We start from the raw sequence: 13,605 nt of genomic DNA on the forward strand, positions 1-13,605 counted from the left end.
CGACCCCGCCCCCATAATAACTTCACGACCCCCTGAGGGGTCCTGACCCCCAGTTTGAGAGCCCCTGTTCTTGGGCAACAAGTGCTGCAATGGTACATCCACCCCGCCACCCCCAACTGACATTCCCTCCATCCACTCCAGTCCGAGCTTCCTCCAGCTTGTCATTGGCCTGGTCGTCTCTGATCTCTGCTCTCTGATCCTTTCAGGGGGGAGCAGTGTGGCGGGTGCCGGCGATCGAACACCACAGATCGCCCCCACTCCTTCCAGGTGATCCTGACCGACCGCCCTTCCCTGGAGCTCAGCGCCGAGAACGAAGAGGAGATGGCAGACTGGATGCAATACTTGTGCCAGGCCGTCTCCAAAGGGGTGAGCAGCTCCCCATGCACTCGCTGATCTGTGTGCGGCACGAGGCCACTTCGCATCGTGCCAGGCCATGAGCCGTTTTCCTGACCCTGAATGGAAACCTGCCAGCCAATGAAACCTTTGTGTAGCACTCCGCAGTTAGCGTGCAAGAGGTGGGGGGGACCTGCGGTCCAGCATCATCGTCATCTCTAAATTACACACAGTTTTGTCCATCTGCTTCACATCCATCCCATGTGTAAAGGAGCCAGGCTCTCCGGCCCCCTCCCTGGGGGTTCGTTGGAACCCCCCTGATTGTAGCTGATAATTCTGAAGCAGAACCCTCTGGGGTCACTTTCCATACTGGGGCAGTGCCTGGTCCTCGGTCCCCGGTTTGTAAAGTGACCCTGCCGGGAAGTGACTCGGGGGCGGTGCTTGGTCCTCGGTCCCCGGTTTGTAAAGTGACCCTGCTGGGAAGTGACTCTGGGGCAGTGCTTGGTCCTCGGTCCCCGGTTTGTAAAGTGACCCTGCTGGGAAGTGATTCTGGGGCAGTGCCTGGTCCTCGGTCCCCGGTTTGTAAAGTGACCCTGCTGGGAAGTGACTCTGGGGCAGTGCTTGGTCCTCGGTCCCCGGTTTGTAAAGTGACCCTGCCGGGAAGTGACTCTGGGGCGGTGCTTGGTCCTCGGTCCCCGGTTTGTAAAGTGACCCTGCTGGGAAGTGACTCTGGGGCGGTGCTTGGTCCTCGGTCCCCGGTTTGTAAAGTGACCCTGCTGGGAAGTGATTCTGGGGCAGTGCCTGGTCCTCGGTCCCCGGTTTGTAAAGTGACCCTGCTGGGAAGTGACTCTGGGGCAGTGCTTGGTCCTCGGTCCCCGGTTTGTAAAGTGACCCTGCCGGGAAGTGACTCTGGGGCGGTGCTTGGTCCTCGGTCCCCGGTTTGTAAAGTGACCCTGCCGGGAAGTGACTCGGGGGCGGTGCTTGGTCCTCGGTCCCCGGTTTGTAAAGTGACCCTGCTGGGAAGTGACTCTGGGGCAGTGCTTGGTCCTCGGTCCCCGGTTTGTAAAGTGACCCTGCCGGGAAGTGACTCTGGGGCGGTGCTTGGTCCTCGGTCCCCGGTTTGTAAAGTGACCCTGCTGGGAAGTGATTCTGGGGCGGTGCTTGGTCCTCGGTCCCCGGTTTGTAAAGTGACCCTGCCGGGAAGTGACTCTGGGGCGGTGCTTGGTCCTCGGTCCCCGGTTTGTAAAGTGACCCTGCCGGGAAGTGACTCTGGGGCAGTGCTTGGTCCTCGGTCCCCGGTTTGTAAAGTGACCCTGCCGGGAAGTGACTCGGGGGCGGTGCTTGGTCCTCGGTCCCCGGTTTGTAAAGTGACCCTGCCGGGAAGTGACTCTGGGGCAGTGCTTGGTCCTCGGTCCCCGGTTTGTAAAGTGACCCTGCCGGGAAGTGACTCTGGGGCAGTGCTTGGTCCTCGGTCCCCGGTTTGTAAAGTGACCCTGCTGGGAAGTGACTCGGGGGCAGTGCTTGGTCCTCGGTCCCCGGTTTGTAAAGTGACCCTGCCGGGAAGTGACTCTGGGGCAGTGCTTGGTCCTCGGTCCCTGGTTTGTAAAGTGACCCTGCCGGGAAGTGACTCGGGGGCAGTGCTTGGTCCTCAGTCCCTGGTTTGTAAAGTGACCCTGCCGGGAAGTGACTCTGGGGCAGTGCTTGGTCCTCGGTCCCCGGTTTGTAAAGTGACCCTGCCGGGAAGTGACTCGGGGGCAGTGCTTGGTCCTCGGTCCCCGGTTTGTAAAGTGACCCTGCTGGGAAGTGACTCTGGGGCAGTGCTTGGTCCTCGGTCCCCGGTTTGTAAAGTGACCCTGCCGGGAAGTGACTCGGGGGCGGTGCTTGGTCCTCAGTCCCTGGTTTGTAAAGTGACCCTGCCGGGAAGTGACTCTGGGGCAGTGCTTGGTCCTCGGTCCCCGGTTTGTAAAGTGACCCTGCCGGGAAGTGACTCTGGGGCAGTGCTTGGTCCTCGGTCCCTGGTTTGTAAAGTGACCCTGCCGGGAAGTGACTCGGGGGCGGTGCTTGGTCCTCGGTCCCCGGTTTGTAAAGTGACCCTGCCGGGAAGTGACTCTGGGGCAGTGCTTGGTCCTCGGTCCCCGGTTTGTAAAGTGACCCTGCCGGGAAGTGACTCTGGGGCAGTGCTTGGTCCTCGGTCCCTGGTTTGTAAAGTGACCCTGCCGGGAAGTGACTCGGGGGCGGTGCTTGGTCCTCGGTCCCCGGTTTGTAAAGTGACCCTGCTGGGAAGTGACTCTGGGGCAGTGCTTGGTCCTCGGTCCCCGGTTTGTAAAGTGACCCTGCCGGGAAGTGACTCGGGGGCGGTGCTTGGTCCTCGGTCCCTGGTTTGTAAAGTGACCCTGCTGGGAAGTGACTCGGGGGCAGTGCTTGGTCCTCAGTCCCTGGTTTGTAAAGTGACCCTGCCGGGAAGTGACTCGGGGGCGGTGCTTGGTCCTCGGTCCCTGGTTTGTAAAGTGACCCTGCCGGGAAGTGACTCTGGGGCAGTGCTTGGTCCTCGGTCCCTGGTTTGTAAAGTGACCCTGCCGGGAAGTGATTCTGGGGCGGTGCTTGGTCCTCGGTCCCCGGTTTGTAAAGTGACCCTGCCGGGAAGTGACTCGGGGGCAGTGCTTGGTCCTCGGTCCCCGGTTTGTAAAGTGACCCTGCCGGGAAGTGACTCGGGGGCAGTGCTTGGTCCTCGGTCCCCGGTTTGTAAAGTGACCCTGCCGGGAAGTGACTCGGGGGCAGTGCTTGGTCCTCGGTCCCCGGTTTGTAAAGTGACCCTGCCGGGAAGTGACTCTGGGGCAGTGCTTGGTCCTCGGTCCCCGGTTTGTAAAGTGACCCTGCCGGGAAGTGACTCGGGGGCAGTGCTTGGTCCTCGGTCCCCGGTTTGTAAAGTGACCCTGCCGGGAAGTGACTCGGGGGCAGTGCTTGGTCCTCGGTCCCCGGTTTGTAAAGTGACCCTGCTGGGAAGTGACTCGGGGGCAGTGCTTGGTCCTCGGTCCCCGGTTTGTAAAGTGACCCTGCCGGGAAGTGACTCGGGGGCAGTGCTTGGTCCTCGGTCCCCGGTTTGTAAAGTGACCCTGCTGGGAAGTGACTCTGGGGCAGTGCTTGGTCCTCGGTCCCCGGTTTGTAAAGTGACCCTGCTGGGAAGTGATTCTGGGGCGGTGCTTGGTCCTCGGTCCCCGGTTTGTAAAGTGACCCTGCCGGGAAGTGACTCGGGGGCAGTGCTTGGTCCTCGGTCCCCGGTTTGTAAAGTGACCCTGCCGGGAAGTGACTCGGGGGCAGTGCTTGGTCCTCGGTCCCCGGTTTGTAAAGTGACCCTGCCGGGAAGTGACTCGGGGGCGGTGCTTGGTCCTCGGTCCCCGGTTTGTAAAGTGACCCTGCCGGGAAGTGACTCTGGGGCAGTGCTTGGTCCTCGGTCCCCGGTTTGTAAAGTGACCCTGCCGGGAAGGCTCAGGAGAGGCTGGGGGCTCAGACTCTGGGGCAAGGAAGCAGCTGGTGAATCAACCACTGCTTCCCCCTCAGCCAACAGACCAGCACTGGCTTCAAAGCACACCTGTCTGTTCAGCCACTTGGCCAGCCCCTCCCCAGAGTATCTGAGCTCTGTCCTTTGTAGGGCCTCTGTGACTGGACCAAAGGGGCAGCTCTCAAGGGATCCTTAAGATAAATAGTGAGGCAGGGCTTTGTGCCCAGCCCAGGATTTGAAGCTGCAGAGGCGACCTGGAGTAGGATCTTGGAGAACGGGCCAATGGCAGGGCAAGATCCTCCGCTGGCGTAGATCAGTGTGGCTCCATTGAAGTCAGTCTGGGCCTGGGAGTGGCTTCTATCTCAGGCGCACACAGCAGTGTCCGGAGAGAGACCTCTGCACATACGTTAGGGCTGGATGAGAAGCGGAGAATTGTGGCCTGCAGCCAGAAGGGTGACTGGTTCTCATGGTTTACCCTCCCACCAGGTTATCCCCCAGGGCGTGGTCCCTACGCCCTGCATCCCCTGCTGCCTTGTCATAACCGACGAGAAGGCCTTCACCTGCCACGAGGACTGCCAGACGAGCTTCTTCCGCTCGCTCGCCACCGTGGAGCTGCCGGACGTGGCCACTGTCTCCACGGAAGCCGGCAAGGAGTACTGTATAATAGTGAGTGTGGGCGCATGTGTGGGCCTGACTGGCGTCCGGGAGGGGAGCTGGCTCCAGTAAGTAACTGCTGTGCCTCTCTGTTGGCGTTTAGGAGTTTGCTCAGGACCGTCAGCAGTTCCTGCCCCCCTGGGTCCTGTACTTTAGTTGCACTACGGAACTGGAGAGGTTCCTCGTGGTGCTGAGCACCGTGTGGAGAAATATCTACCAGGTAAACAGGCCCAAGGCAGCACCAGCTTATTGTTCGCAGGGTGAGCTGCCTGTTCCTGCATCCCTAGCTGGGTTAGGAGGCCCGATTCAGGGAAGGGGTGTGGCTCTCTGGCCTTGCAGAGGTCGGCCTGCATCGGCCTACAGCTGGGTTGGGTTCAGACTCTTGGCCTCCGTGCTTAGGGCGGGAGAGCAGCAAAGCTCCACTTAGCGTGCTGGGTCGACACAGCCCCCATTCCTGCCTTCTGCGGGTCGGGTTTGGTGGCCGTGGGGAGAGCTGTGTGCCTGCTGAGGGGGCAGCAAGCGAGTGGTGTGCCCAGGGGAGCAATGGGCGGTACCCACCGCTGGGGATCCTCCCTGGAGTCTGCAGCTCACAGCCTGCATTGGAGACAAGTCAGCTGTGATGTGTGTCCTGGGTCCGGTGGGAATTGGACACTGATTTAGACCATCTAGTGTCTGCTCAAGACAGGCTCTGTCCAGGGATAACAGTGGGGGCTGTGGGGCAGGACTGCGGGGTATCAGCAGAGCTGGGGTGTGGGGAGTGCCACAGGTCAAGAGTGAGGGGCATTGGGGTGAAGACTGGAATAGCCGGGAGGGCTGCAGGGCAGGCGGGAGAGGCGTCAGGAGAGCGTGGGGGGAGGCTAACCGTGACATAACCCATCCCCCACTCTGCCAGTGCTGTTAGTCCTGCTCTTTCCCAGACCCTAGTTCGTCTGTAGAGCCAAAGCGGTTCGTGGTGGTGGCAGGTTCCTCAAACGGCCACGTGCCGCCCACATCCTGGGCAGTAACCCCCGGGGCCCCTCGCCGTGTTACAACCTCCGCCACTCAGCGGCAGTGACCTGTGGCTCTGCGTGTTCCAGGTCGATCTCCGGCACAAGGCTATCCAAGAAGCCTCAGTCAAGAAGAAATGCGAGGATGCCTTGAGCCTGATCCGCAGCGCCTGGCAGCGCAGCGACAGCCTGTGCCGTGGCCGGGCCTCTCGGGACCCCTGGTGTTAACAGAGGGAAAGACACAACCCCGCGTTATAAGAGGCACAAACTAACCTACCCACCCCGACACTAACTCTGCGGGGCAGTCTTGTCCCTTTCCCGGTGCAGGCCGGCGGACTCTTTAGCAAACAAGCTTACGTTCTCCTTGGCAGTGTTTGAACTCGCTGCAAGCCCGGGGTTCCCAGTGCTGTCCCTCTAGCTGGGAACGTATGTGCGGATATCCTGGATCGGCCGAGCGCTGCCTCTCAACGGTTGCAATGGCGGAGTTGTGCTTGTTGAACGGAAGCCTTCGCGCTGCACCATGATACGTCGCTTCTCCGCTGCGTGGCAGCGGGACCATACGGTACCAGGCCCACAGCGTGGAGATGGGGGAGCTTCATCTAGATCAGCCACCATGCGTGGACACCTGCATCAAGTTCTTTGTGCAGAGGGCCGTGCAGAGACTCTGGCCGGGTCCAGGCCCTCCTCCATCACCCAGCTGCCTCCGGGCAAGTGACTCTCTCTTTAAAGGAATAATAACCTAATATTAATGAGGGAGGGGTGTTCGCTCGTTGCATCATTGGGCACCAGGCTGGGTCCGAGCGCTTGTACTGACTAGTTGTTCATTTTAGAACACGTTCGGTTGTAAATGTGGTGAGACTGGAACACTAAATAGCTGCTGTGCATGTTTTATCCTTGCTAATACAATCGCAAACTAACGCACTGCTTCACCTCCCATCCCCCCCCATGCCTCTCCTTGACCGTTTGTGACCTGCATGTGCTGGGTCTTCTCTGCCCAGGAGATCTCTCTGGTGTTAATCGATCTCTGCCCAGGGCACACAACCTGACCCATCGCAGCCCTGCAAAGCTGCAGCGAGAAACAAAGATGTAGCTCGCGTGGAAGAAGTTGCACTTGGGCTGGCTCCGTTTTTGGGCTGCGGTCGTGGGTTCCTGGGTCTGATCTGATCTCTAAAAGGGGAGAGAACGGGAGAAGCTGGAGCACAGGGTTGTGTTTGAGCCCAAATTAACCCTCTTCTGGAAGCACAAGCAGCGTGTTCAGCATCAGAGATGTTGGCCGTTGGTATGTAGGCCCCTCTCTCTTCCCCCCACTTGCCCAGTGGCTGCTGCTGGAGTTGTTAGGACTTTGACAAAGGCGAGGGGGAGTGTGTGGGAAATGTTGAAGCAAATCCAGGCAATCTAATGTGGGAGGAGCACATGGGGATTGAGAATTTCAGAGTATTCTGGAGGATTTAGACCAACGCCTTCCATTTGTTTAACTGGAACATGTGTCTAAATCTCCTGGATTGCTTTGCAAATCTCAACGTTGAGAGCGGTAGTACAAATATTGGAGGGGGGGGGGAAGGGATCTATTAACCCTCTGTGTGCAAAAGCAAATCCCTATGATCTGGGGCCATGAAAGGTAAGAGCAATTATCCACTATGGAGAGTGGTTTGGGGTTTTTATTTGTTTTGGGATTTTTTTAATAAGGTGGGAGACCTAATGTAATATATATTCATGGGGCCTTTTTTCCAGGAGGTGAACTATGTGACTGAATGTACGTGTATATACATCTGCTTCCTCTGCCCCAGAATAAATACTCATTGGTAACTCGGTGTCTGCCCTGCTGACGTCTGGCTAGCTGGAATTCTCTCGTTGGTTTTCCTCTGTGGCTCGCTCTAAACCATCATTGGTAATCTATGGGCCAGGATCACAGACAGTCTGGGGTCTGAGGCTGGCCCCATTGCTGGGAGGAATGAAGGGCTTTGAGAACCGAGCAGTGGGGTGTTGAAGACGGACAGTTTGCCGTGAAGGGCTCTGCTCACAGATGGAAACTGGAGGAGACCTTGAGCCACACGAGTCTTGAAAAGAAAAATCCCTGCCTCCTGTTACTGTGTTTAGCTGGGCTCCCCTGGGCCTGACCTAGGCTGTGTCTGCGCTAGATTGTTGCCCAGCGTCCTAGACCTACGTATAGTTAAAGTGCTAGCACTCCCCTGGGGGGCATGTGGGTCTGTCAGTGTAAGGTGCTTCCTACTGGTACCATGGTTCCCATGCAGAAAGGGGCTCCCGCTGACCGGGTAGAAGGCACCTGGGTTCGCACGAGGGGTTGTACTGGAAAAACAGTCACACTCCTGACGTACTGGGAGAGCAGGCCTTGGACTAGACCTTCTGGGTGTGTTGTAACATTGCCAATGGATTGACAGCTCCATAGACGCTTCTGCCGTGTTTGACCCTCGCTCGGCCTAAGGTGAAGCAAGCCCAAGAGCAAACGTTGGTGAAATGGCTCCCGGTCATGTGAGTTAATGTGCTTTGGCGATTGGCTAACAAGCATTACAGCCTGGCCAGTAGCTATGGCCTAGGTGCAGTGCTAGATACATCCAACTGGCTGGGTGTGGGGAGAAATTCCCTTTTATTGGTTATTTTTCTCCTCTCCTTCCCCCCCCCCCATCCTATTTGTTGTGCCAATCTCTGGCCCAGCCCCTGAGTGAATCACTCCGCTGCGTTAGCGCCCTGGGCGAAGGGGTAACAGATTTCCCTGAATCCAGCCGCGCGTTTTGCTTTGGGTGGTTTTATGAGACAGGCGTTTAACCTCTTCTCAGAGCACGAGAACTGGCAGCTCATTTCGGTTTGCACAGACGTTGCAAATTGGCCCTCGCTCCTCTCATATTGCAGAAAGAAGAACAGGAGTACTTGTGGCACCTTAGAGACTAACAAATTTATTAGAGCATAAGCTTTCGTGGACTACAGCCCACTTCTTCGGATGCATAACACGGCTGTTACTCTGAAACTTGTCATATTGCAGATTAACCTTCACCCAATTACACTCCCTCCGTCTGTCCAGATTCCTGTTTCATTTGGGCCTGGCGACAGCTCAGGGTCCGGACTCTCTTGTACCATGCAATTGGCACCTGCTCCAGTGACTGCTGGTCTGTGCTCCTGAGTTTGCTCTACTCCTGGGGGGTATCAGCAGGGTGGCCCTGGCTGGTGAGGGCTTTAGTTTAGGACCTGGGTTTGAGTCCCTGCTGTGCCACAGACTCACCGTGTGGCCTTCGGCCAGTCACTTGGGCCCAGATCCTCAGACGTATTTAGGCACCGGTGATTTCAGTGGAAGTTAGGTGCCTAAATACCTTTGATGACCTGGGCCTTAATAATAATTGCCCTGCCCTGCCCTGCCTCCCAGGGGGGCTGAGGGGATAAATACATTCGAGATTGTGAGGTGCCCAGATACTGTGGTGATGGGGGAGACGTTCCGTCCCCCAGAGAGAGACATACGCTCAGCAGAGACGTACTGACGAGACATGTCCCTCCCTCTGGCAAGAAGGGAATTGATCTGGACCCTTTGATCACCCCCAGTCTGCCTGGTTAAGGGGTGTTTGGAGCTCCCAGTGTTCCCCGCCCATCCTCTCCAGGTGTGGGCCATTGCTTCCCGCTGACCACCAGGGGCACTACGGTAACATTGTCACGCCTGTCACCTCATCCCAGATTAACCCTTTCCACCCTGACTCCTGGGAGGGTGGCTATGAAAGGTGGGAGAGAAGGGCCCCCTCTCTGATTTTGGGGGTCAGACCCCTGACCCCAGTACCCAGCCCTGATTCTGGGTTATGCAGTCACTGACGGTGTCTTTGAGGGGGTTCCGTGTTTGTCTGACTGCTCTGTGGGCTGTGTCGAGGATTCACTGGGGGCAGGAGGCTGGGAGGGATGAGGGGAGGTGATATCAAGTCTGAACCAAAAGTCAGCTGGGTGAGGTAACAGGCAAACATTCTCCTCGGCTGAGAGCTGGTGATTAATTTACCAGCTTGTACTATTAGTCACTTACCCACCCACACGGCCTGGGAAGTGACCGGACTCAAATAAGGGACCATATGCACCTGCTGGCTAAGGCAAAGGCCTGGGAATTAGAACATCTGCGGCCTCCTCCTGATGCTGCACTGTTTTAGTGACCCACTGGGCAGGTCTCTTCCCCTCGCTGTTCATCAGTTTCCCCATCAGTATAATGAGGATGACACGGACCCCGCAGGCATGCTGAGAGGATTAAAGGGAGGTTCTGCTCTGTAAAGTGACTGCAAAAATGCGCAGAGCTTCAGCGAGCGCTGTGTGTGTAGCTTCCTGTGCTTAGCGGGTGGGGAACAACCGTATCATTCCACCTGGTTGATCAGCGATCCCCGGAAGATGACGCTCCCTTCCCTGAATTTTCTTCCCTCCCTGGACAGCTGGCATCAGAGCAATGCCGGAATACACGTCAGATGGAATCACATGTTGGTTCTGGCCTAGAATTGCCCGTAAGGCCAAAGCCCAGGTCCTGTTCTTGGGCAGGCTAATCAGGTAACCGCAGCCCAGAGCCACAGCTGCAGTTAGGGTCCTAGGTCCCCTTGATTTCAAGGGAAGTTGGGAGCCCCAGAACCTTTGGGGATCTGGGCCCAAGCCTTTTCTCCTTCCGAAACAAGGCTGTTTTGCAGGAACCCCTCAGCCAGGGGACATGCCGCTTCCCAAATCCCCTCAAGTGGTTGCCATCTTTTATTAGCCAATGTTCATCGTGTCATAGTCCAGGCAGAGGAGTAGCCCAGCACGGGGGGAGATGGTGAAAGTTATAAAGGGCCTTTAGCAGCCTGCCTCCTATCGACTTTCAGTGAGAATTACGTGCCTAACTTTGATTAGCTTCCCGGCTGGTGTGGGCGTGCTCAGGAGGAGGCATCTAAAAACAAGTGTGAGGCGCAGGATGGATACCGACCCCTGCCTCTTTGGCGTTTGGGCCACTAGTCTTCAGAACCCCGCCCTGGTTGGCAGCCCAGCGTCTCCCATTAGATCACAGGGACCATGGCATTGCCCCAGAACCCCTCTTGAACTCGGATCTGAGCTCACCCTAAATCACCAGCTGCGGGTGACGGGAGGCAGGGGCTGCTATTTTCATGGCATTTCTCTGCCCTTTGGAAGGTGCAGCCGACTCTGGGTGTGGGGACAAGGGTGTTACTAGAAACAGCGGCAGGGCAAAGCACAATCCAGCCTGCTGCTCCGCCGGAGTCTGCAGCTGTAACCCTGCAGGCGCTCACCTGGAAGGCAAAGCGCCTCGGAGCTGGATGAACTAATGCTCCGAACTCTCCGAACTGGCCACAGCACAGGAGACTGCAGTGACTGAGCCAGTTCAGACGAGAAACCATCTCCTCCCACATCTCCATCTGTGATGAGAGGATTTAAAGCACAGATGCGCGCCTGGGCACGGGATCTGCAAAGGGTGGAATCCAAATTCCCAGCCTGTAAGAGCTCCCCCGGGGAGCCAGTGACCCTCTGCCCTGTTTTACTGTATTTCAGTGTACTGGGGTGCACCACTGGAAGGAGAGGGCGGCTCTGTTAAGGACCAGTCAAAGGGTCACCCTGTGAAATGACTAGGCAGCAGGTTTAAAATAAACAAAAGGAAGTATTTCTTAACACAATGCACAGTCAACCTGTGGAACTCCTTGCCAGGGGATGTTGTGAAGGCCAAAACTATAACAGGTTCAAAAAAAGAACTAGCTAAGTTCCTGGAGGATGGGTCCATCAATAGCTATTAGCCAAGATGCTCAGGGACATAACGTCATGCTCCAGGACCAGGTGCCCCTAAAACTCAACTACCAGAAGTATCTGGCACCAGCCACTGTCAGAAGATGGGATACTGGGTCAGATGGACCAGTGGTCTGACCCACTATGGTTGTTCTTATGTAAAATGGCTTTCCAGGGACACGCTGATGTGGACTGAATGATATTCGCAACCATCACTGGAGTCTCCACTCACACCAGACTAACTTCACAGATGTCCGTGCATTCACACCTGTGTTACACTGGTGCTTGTGAGAAGAGACTCAGGCCTCATGAGAGGTAGTGTGGCTTAGTGGATAGAGCCCTGGGCTGGGATATGGGGTCTAGTCCCAGCTCTGGCACTGACCTGCTGGGTGACCTTAGGCAAGTCACTTCCCTGCTTGGTGCCTTGGTTTTTCCATCTGTGTAGTAGGGATAATGATCCTGAGCACTGTAGAGCACTTTGAGAGCGACTGATGCAACGCGGTAGATAAGAGTTAGGGGTTATTATTAGGAGCCTGGAAACAGCACCTACTACAATGGGTCCTGACTGGGGCCCTTAGGTCAGTGGTTCTCAACCAGGGGTAGGTGTGCCCCGGGGGTACGCAGAGGTACATCAACTCAGCTAGAGATTTGCCTAGTTTTACAACAGGCTACATAAAAAGCACTAGCGAAGTCAGTACAAACTACAATTTCATACAGACAATGACTTGTTTAGACTGCTCTATGTACTGTACACTGAAATGTAAGTATAATATTTATATTCCAATTGATTTATTTTATACTTATATGATTAAAAATGAGAACGTAGGCAATTTTTCAGTCATAGTGTCTGTGACACGTGTATTTTTATGTCTGATTTTGTAAGCAAGTAGTTTTTAAGTGAGGTGAAACTTCGGGGCACACAAGACAGATGAGACTCCAGAAAGCGGTACAGTCGTCTGGAAAGGTTGAGTCACTGCTCTAGGTGACAGGAACACAACTGCAGGGACAGGAGCCAGTCTGTGGTGGTAGCAGACACGTGGGGCTTTAGTCACAAAGAGCTGGGCCTGGCTTCAAGGGGATCCGTCACCAGAGACAACAGGGCAAGCCCAGTAGGCCTAGAGAGATCCTGACTCTGGCGCTAAGGCCTTGCGCATGGAAGTCCATAAGGAGGTTGGCGATCTCTAGTGTTTGCATCTTCTCCCAGGGAGTGCTGTACGTGTGGGGATGTCTCCCCCTGCTGCACATCACGCTCTGTCAGACTTCAGCAAACGGACCCTCGTGGAACAAAAGCCCCAACTCGGCCTTGTGCATTCCTGGATGGCAATGGGGAAGGAGCAGCCACACCTGTGTGCTTGGAGCGGAGAGGCTGCCCCTCTCCCGGCTCGGGGCTGGGTTTGGGAGCTCACGTCCGGGCACAGCTCAGGGGCTGTGGTGTGTAGATTAACGTTCTCAATCGCCCGCAGCAATAATCACCGCTGGATCCCGCACTGCCCACAGGCCAAGTGCCGAGAGGGGCTCCGCCAGGACCGGGGCTCAGGCACAGATCCAAAGGTAGCCACTGGCCAGGCAAAACGATTGCTCAGGAGACCAAGGCTATTTCACTGGTGTGTTGACTTCCGTGCAGTTTGGCCTTTGCTTTCCCATGCCACGTATTTGTTTCAAGGGCATTTGTCTATCAGGTGAGGCAGTCGCTGGCTCCCTGACAGGCTCATCTAGCCAATAAAGCCCCATCAGCCATTGCCCTCGCAAGACGGATTCTGTTTGTTCGGCGCTTTGAGTTTATAAGCGCAAAGTATGATGAGGTACATTAAAGTGACAGGGGCTAAACACTACAGGGAGTGGGGCTAGATTGGGCAGAGCGAGCTGGAGGCTGGTTGAGGGGGGATGGGGTGAGCAGGACTTGCCGGCAAACTACAATCCATTTCTGACTCACGCCTAGGGCCTCAAGTCACGTGCTGTTTACTTACCCAGTGCACATTCCCTCCCCCCCACCCCCCATGACATTGTAAAGCTATTAGAGTAGCGCTATTGCATTGCTCTGCTATGGGGGACAGAGCCTATTTGCTAACAGCTGAGGAGGGTCAAGAACCTGCTATCCCATGGGACAGACCATAGACCTGCAGGGCCGGGGGGGACCTTGAGCACGCATCAAGTCCAGCCCCCGGCACTGGTGCAGCTCTTGTTGTTTTGGCTTTGTTAGCCTGGCTAAGGTCGGGAGGGCTTGTTTGCAATGACAGCAACTTGTGTCTGGCAACCGCCACGTACTGCGTGTGTTGGGGGGTGGGAGCCCAGCCAGGGACCTAGGTGCTAGCAAATGTTCCTCCAGCTGGGGGGCCACACACACGTGGGAAAAGCCTTCGGCCTGATGGAGACCTGCCCCAAGGAGCTTTCGCCCTATGTGCT

At 56.4% G+C, this 13,605-nt stretch overlaps 1 protein-coding gene across 2 annotated transcripts in view; it reads left to right on the top strand.

Moving 5' to 3' along the window:
- PLEKHM2 (pleckstrin homology and RUN domain containing M2) overlaps positions 1 to 6,881 on the top strand; it is a 58,026-nt gene extending 51,145 nt beyond the window's left edge. For both annotated transcript variants that reach the window (XM_054009151.1, XM_054009152.1), the window contains 4 exons: positions 207 to 366; positions 4,319 to 4,498; positions 4,590 to 4,706; positions 5,563 to 6,881. In XM_054009151.1, the coding sequence (XP_053865126.1) occupies positions 207 to 366; positions 4,319 to 4,498; positions 4,590 to 4,706; positions 5,563 to 5,700 (595 nt within the window). In that variant the 3' untranslated portion in view covers positions 5,701 to 6,881. The remainder of the gene's footprint in view (positions 1 to 206; positions 367 to 4,318; positions 4,499 to 4,589; positions 4,707 to 5,562) is intronic.
- The last annotated feature ends 6,724 nt before the right edge of the window (positions 6,882 to 13,605 follow it).

This window comes from Malaclemys terrapin, chromosome 19 (genome assembly GCF_027887155.1).
Source record: "Malaclemys terrapin pileata isolate rMalTer1 chromosome 19, rMalTer1.hap1, whole genome shotgun sequence".
NCBI lineage: Eukaryota > Metazoa > Chordata > Testudines > Emydidae > Malaclemys > Malaclemys terrapin.